This window comes from Tribolium castaneum, chromosome 7 (genome assembly GCF_031307605.1).
Source record: "Tribolium castaneum strain GA2 chromosome 7, icTriCast1.1, whole genome shotgun sequence".
Lineage (NCBI taxonomy): Eukaryota > Metazoa > Arthropoda > Insecta > Coleoptera > Tenebrionidae > Tribolium > Tribolium castaneum.
This window is the reverse complement of record NC_087400.1, coordinates 1,253,560-1,260,853: the sequence shown is the minus strand read 5'-3', so window position 1 is coordinate 1,260,853 and position 7,294 is coordinate 1,253,560. Positions and strand designations below refer to the sequence as shown.

The 7,294-nt window shown below is 36.3% G+C and overlaps 1 protein-coding gene across 1 annotated transcript; it reads right to left on the bottom strand.

The window, feature by feature from the left end:
* Positions 1 to 699: 699 nt before the first annotated feature.
* On the bottom strand, positions 700 to 1,600 carry LOC657340 (uncharacterized protein). Its single transcript, XM_963805.5, has 2 exons — positions 1,443 to 1,600; positions 700 to 1,340 (listed from the first exon to the last, which is right to left on the bottom strand). The coding sequence occupies exons 1-2, from the start codon at positions 1,458 to 1,460 to the stop codon at positions 849 to 851; spliced, it is 510 nt and encodes a 169-aa protein (XP_968898.1). The 5' UTR covers positions 1,461 to 1,600; the 3' UTR covers positions 700 to 848.
* Positions 1,601 to 7,294: the final 5,694 nt, after the last annotated feature.

Genomic DNA, 7,294 nt, shown 5'->3' with positions numbered 1-7,294 from the left:
CCTTCGTTTTATAAATCATTGTTCTCACAACGGAAATCAGTAATAAATCAAGTTTGTTTTCGCAATTTCGGCGACAAAAAATAGTAAAATATTTTTTTTTGGTCATGATTTTTTCTCTTATTATTACATTTTTTAAATTATGGTTATGGACAAAAAAATGGTCAATACTCATAATGAATTAAAAATTATTTGCACAAATTATAAATTGTCAATAGAAACTGTCCACGGTAATTTGTTCTTCAAGTACGTCGCATAAAAGCCAGGTGGTTAAATTATAATTTAAATTTCAATGATTTATCTTTCGCTTGTCCGCAAAATTGAGGCCTCTTCAGTGAAATCGCCTTTTTCATCTCGGCCACAATCTACTGTCACTTCTTAACACTTTAGCGCTAATATAAATGCCGGTTGCTTAAACACGCTTATTTTTCCTGATGAAATTGCATAATTTAATGATTATCTTTATCGGAAAAAACCATGAAAGAGAAACGCACAAATATCCCGTAGTGTCCAAAGCCCGGAAACGTCCTCATCGACCCACATCGACATCCTTTCTCTTCAGCAGCATGCAAGTTGTGATAAAATAGAAATCGAAATCGCACTTAATTGTCCGAAGCGTCTTCGAGCAATAGATTTGGTCGTTTGACCTTTGCGACTTTCTAACTTTCGTGCGGGATTTGGGATGAAATAAAAGGGTTGAAATACGGTGACAAATGTATTTTTTTATAAAACATAACCTACAAAAAGCTTTATACAAAAAAAAAGAATTAAATGCATGGTGTTTGATGCATCATGACCCGTGTGATGGATGGGTGTATGTACACTCAGTTCAGTTCTGCAGCTCTCAGAGCTTAAAAGGGGGCCCCGTAGGAGCTGGAGGGCCGACTAGGGGCGCCGTAGCTGGTGCTGGGGCCGCTGGGGTAGCCGCCGCCGCCGGCCTGGTGGCTGACCTGGTTGTACTGCGCCACCTGGATGGCCTGCTTGATGCCCTCGAGGTCGATGCCCACCACCCTGGCGCTGTAGCTGGGCACGCCGTAGCTGGGGGACGGCACGCCGTACGAGGAGGAGACGCCGCCGCCGCCGTGGCCGCCGCCGAAGCCGCCCGACGACGCCGAGTTCTGCTCCTCCTTGAGGAGGATCTGGCGCACCTGCTCGAGGAGCGCGGGGTCCACGGAGGCGCCCTCGGAGGTGGTGTAGCCGGAGGAGACGGCCTGGTAGCCGCCGCCGCCGCCGCCGCCCCCGAGGGAGAAGCCGCCGCCGCCGCCGCTGGGCCGGCTGTAGCTGTAGCCGCCCGAGGACGGCGGCTCGGCCATCGTGGCCACAGCCAAGGCGAAGGCGAGGACCTGCAAAAGACAACCAGTGAAAGGCACTTTCTTCACAGAGCACAAGACACTGAACACTGATGGCCACTAGCACTCGCGTAATCCCTCTCAAGCGACACTTACCACCGTGTATGTGTTCATGATGCTTGGTTGACTGGTCGTGTGGTGACTGTGATGATTTCGAGATGATCCGCGCGATTTATACTCGCGATTTTAGAGGGGGTGGGAACAATGAAGTGTCTTCGGAGGATGCCGTGCACTTTCACATGAGCCATCACCGGGGACCTACCAAATTTTAACAAGTGTGCCGCTATGGCAATTTCATGAACTTGTGTGAAGGGGAAATTCAACATCTCATATTATTATATAACAAAGATAATTGACACGGAGAGTTTTTACATTTCCAGAACTATTTGTTGGTAAATTAACATCGATTTGAACCAACTCTCTATGCTAAAGCTGCTTATTAAGAAATCTACCGTGACCTAGTGGCACTATTGACACGATTTGCGCTTTTGGCAACCAATCTTTAGTCGAGAATTAAAAAAACTCGACGGCACTTCTAATTATTTACAATTGTCGATTTTTTGTGTAATACCTACATTAAAAAAAAGTGTTTTCGTCAATTATTTAAAAACCAAGCAGAATCCACCATTTCATTCGCACCTAAGACGAAATCCCGTTCTGTGAGATAGACCAGCCCTTAAACCGGCTCACTGGTGTCTCATTTGTTCCAGGAATGAGTAATTGACCAATAAAAATATATAAATAACCTTCTACTTGTTTAATTGGTGCACAAAAATTGCAAGACGATTGAAGCGTTTGTCATTGGATATCGCACTCCCAATCATAAGGCGATTAAAACTAAGCAAAAAATTGTTTGACTATTTTGTAAATGTCGGCCAAACTATCTGGAATTTTATGACAATTTCAAGTTTTCTGTTACATTTGGGTTCAAAAATCGTGGATAAATTTTCGTCTTCACAACTCTTGCTGTGGAATTTAGATTGACAGATTTTTATTGTCTTTGAAAGATTATCGTTTTATTCTGTTGATGTGAGAAATCATTCGACGGCACTTCTAATTATTTAATTGTCGATTTTTTTACCTGACCTGAATCGCAAATACGTTAGTATTTTACTGTTTTCGATGTTTTGTGTAATACCTACATTAAAAAAAGTGTTTTTGTCAATTATTTAAATACCAAACAGAATCCACCATTTTATTCGCACCTAAGACGAAATCCCGTTCTGTGAGATAGACCAGCCCTTAAACCGGCTCACTGGTGTCTCATTTGTCCCAGGAATGAGTAATTGACCAATAAAAATATATAAATAATCTTCTACTTGTTTAATTGGTGCACAAAAATTGCAAGTTGATTGAGGCGTTTGTCATTGGTTATCGCACTCCAAACTGTAAAACAGACCAATCATATGGCGATTAAAACTGAGCAAAAAATTGTATGATTATTTCGTAAATGTCGGCCAAACTATCTGGAATTTTATGACAATTTCAAGTTTTCTGTTACACTTGGGTTCAAAAATCGTGGATAAATTTTCGTCTTCACAACTCTTGCTGTGGAATTTAGATTGACAGATTTGTATTGTCTTTGAAAGATTATCGTTTTATTGTTTTGATGTGAGAAATCATTCGACGGCACTTCTAATTATTTACAATTGTCGATTTTTTTACCTGACCTGAATCGCAAATACGATAGTATTTAACTGTTTTCGATGTTTTGTGTAATAGCTACATTAAAAAAAAAGTGTTTTTGTCAATTATTTAAAAACCAAGCAGAATCTACCATTTTATTCGCACCTAAGACGAAATCCCGTTCTGTGAGATAGACCAGCCCTTAAACCGGCTCACTGGTGTCTCATTTGTCCCAGGAATGAGTAATTGACCAATAAAAATATATAAATAATCTTCTACTTGTTTAATTGGTGCACAAAAATTGCAAGTTGATTGAGGCGTTTCTCATTGGTTATCGCACTCGCAACTGTAAAACAGACCATTCATAAGGCGATAAAAACTGAGCAAAAAATTGTATGATTATTACGTAAATGTCGGCCAAACTATCTGGAATTTTATGACAATTTCAAGTTTTCTGTTACACTTGGGTTCAAAAATCGTGGATAAATTTTCGTCTTCACAACTCTTGCTGTGGAATTTAGATTGACAGATTTTTATTGTTTTTGAAAGATTATCGTTTTATTCTTTTGATGTGAGAAATCATTCGACGGCACTTCTAATTATTTACAATTGTCGATTTTTTTACCTGACCTGAATCGTAAATACGATAATATTTTACTGTGTTCGATGTTTTGTGTAATACCTATATTAAAAAAAAAGTGTTTTCGTCAATTATTTACAAACTAAGCAGAATAGACCATTTTATTCGCATCTGAGGCGAAATCTCGTTCTGTGAGATAGACCAGCCCTTAAACCGGTTCACTGGTGTCTATTTACAAACTAAGCAGAATAGACCATTTTATTCGCATCTGAGGCGAAATCTCGTTCTGTGAGATAGACCAGCCCTTAAACCGGTTCACTGGTGTCTCATTTGTCCCAGGAATGAGTAATTGACCAATAAAAATATAAAGATCACCTCCTACTTGTTTAATTGGTGCACAAAAAATTGCAAGACGATTGAAGCGTTTGTCATTGGATATCGCACTCCCAATCATAAGGCTATTATAACTAAGCAAAAAATTGTCTGATTATTTCGTAAATGTCGGCCAAACTATCTGGAATTTTGCTATTTTTTAGACAATTTCAAGTTTTCGGTGATAAATTTTCGTGTTCACAGAGAGTACGTACGTGCTTTAAAAAGTTTTTAGATCAATTCTTGCTGTGGAATTTAGATTGACAAATTTTTATTGTAACAAATCAACATACGTTCAAAATTTCACAGCAAGAGTTGATCTAAGACTTTTTGAACGCACTGTATTAGTATTAGTTTGAATTATTTCGACATGTAACTTTGAAACGGATCCACTACAAAGGTTACGATATTCCAAAGTTGACTAATTTACTGTTTATTAAGTTCCTTTGTCATGGTATTTTTCCTGCCATTTGTAAGTTTTATGATATTTTTTTTCCATTTTAACGACAGCAGGACTTGGTTTGATTTATCGTCACGCCAAAAATTGGGCAACAAGACTGTTGCATTACCTTTGTCAATAGAGAGGAAGGTTTAGAATTTAAAAAGTAATTTGCTAATGTAGATAGCAAACAAAGATCGATTTTTTAACGCAACATCTAGTCAGACATGCAGTAGCACTCTGCGCTTTGCAATTTTAATTACTTGTGGGAGTATCCATAATTTATGAACTTGTTTACCGACTACAATGAAATGTTTCACTTTCATCTTTATTAGAGAGTTGACACAGACACAATTACACTTTGTGGTGCAACGCAAGATCTGATAAAGCGCCGAAATGGAGTAATTCATTAACAATAATAAAAAGACAATGCGGTATGAATATTACGATCTCGCCCCAGCACTATTACATTTAATTGTGGTTTTATCGACTTTGGCAATCCATTGTATGCAAAAGGAACACCAAAAATAAGTTCCGCTTTTCTACATTTTGTTCGCATTCAATTATTAAAACACGATTTGTTGTGCACTGGAAGAAACGATATAATTTTTTTCAAACACACTTCCGATGAATGGTTCATTAAACCATCCTTATAATAAATACTAATTAGCAGGAATATGATTTTCTCGAGACAATAGTTTATTCCGTCCATTCAGCCAACGTGCGGAAGTTGTAACAAATCAATCAATTGGAAAAAATATTTGTTAATTCGAGCATCGTGTATGCAAATTAATTTGCGAGATAAAATCGCACATTTCACCTTTCTCTCATATCTGCACGTTACATTTGTTTATTTATTGTAAAAACTGCACAGCTTCAAATGTCCATAATTCACGAAGAGAAATTTCGATAATTCTGCATTTAATACTTTCATTTGGCTTCATCTAGTCCAAGGACACATTGGCTAAAACTTGGTCGACAAGTAGGTGATTGTGGTTTGGAAGCATCTGCTGGGAGTTATGTGTGCAATACGTGTACGTGTATGACCCGATTTTCTTGACATTTTTCCATTTTTTTACATAAATATTATGATACGAGTTTTATAACACGCATTTTGTCGTTTAGAGCACGACGAGCGCAGCGAGGAGTGCCATAATAGAGTATCATACAGCATTTTTTCTACTTTGCACTTTTTGTACCAAAAAAATTAATTCCGAAATTCAGTTAATTTTGTAGCAGATTGACACTGACAGTTCTCTCAAATAATTGTCAAAAAACTAGGCTGTCAACATTATCCAACTAAATTACCCTGGTTTTTGGTGCAATTATTACGATACGCAAATCGTAAATACTTTTACAAAAGTTTAATCGTCTCAGCTGAAACACCCTGTACACCGCCCTGGTGCCTTAGATTTTGTATGTTATTAATTATAACTTGTGTAAATTAAATCTACATAAATTATATTTTAAATCTTTGAAAAAAAATTTTTTTTGTGTTAACAGTAACTATTAATTAAAAGTTACACTGAATATCTGCATTAATCTAATTCTGTTGGGATTAGAAAGTGAGTGATGCGTCGAGGGTCAAGCCGAACTGTTTCAGAAGTGGTTTTCTTCCATTCTGATTGTTTCGGTGACTGAGAGATTAGATAACATCATGACATGATGATGTATCACAGCAAAGATTAATATCTAATTCTCAGGTCTTGCGTAGTTTTGTAATTAGGAAAGAATTTGTTACAAGTTTGGCTTTGATGTGCCAAGACATGCGTGTATGTAAATTTTTTTTTAATAAGATTATGTCACTTAACGCACACAATTTTAGAAAAAAACAATTTTTCTTTTAATTAACCGAAATTTTATAATTTCTAGTGTCATTCTAAAATAAAGTTTAGTTAAATGATGTTTTGGGTAAAAAAAGCCGTGAACTTGCCCCTTATGCGCATTTTTCTTGCATAATTTTCGAAACGATGTGCCATAAATTGAGAAATTTCGAAATGTAGGTTTGGGTCAGGATCACGGTTTATTTGTATTGCCAAATCCTAGAAAATTCGAGGACTGTAAAAGAGAAATTGTGAATATTATGTTGTCGATAAAGTTGTGAAATACTCAAGAACTTGAGGTGAGAAGAGAAAAAACAACTTAATCTGTGATTTCAAAAGATTCTATTTATATAACACAATTCTAGTAAATTTCGCCGTATATTCATGCAAATTTTTGGGAAAGATCAAGGTTTGGAACAAGGTTATTCCAATTCATCAAATTCAAACATTTTTTATGGTACATTTTTTTTAGCATTTTGTCGAAATTACTCAATTTTGCCCAATGTATAGACGTAATAATTGCCATTTATTGATTGAAAACTTAAATTATCCAAGCGGCTAACCTCATTTATATGACCCGAGGGTCCATCTATGATTATCTTGTGTCTATTGCAGCGCATGTAAATTAGATGTCTTACATAAACTTTTTGTAGGCATTGCAAATTCTATTTGTCGGGTTCTAAGCGCTCTCCAAAATTCAAATTGATGTAAAAGTTGGATTACGTCACAGGGAGTAGAGTGTTTACTAATTTTCTTAATACTTTCGTAGTAAAAAAAAATGGAACACCTTAAATTTTATTGCATTTTTGGACTTTTACCACTTTATAGGGAAAAGTTTAAACTTAAATCTGTTCCAATTGTTTAGCGCAATACAATTAGAAACATAAAAAAATTAAGAAGTTTGTTAAAAGTTGAATAACTTCAAAAAATTAAATGGAACACCCTATTTTTTGTTCTTGCGTCTCAAAGATTATTAAATTGTCTAGCTAAAAACATAAAGTTTCAAATGTCTAAAGTTAATAAATAAAAAGATATTTCACTTTAAAAGTTAATTTCAACAACAATGCACACTATTCATAAGCATTGTTGTTACCATAGTAACCATACC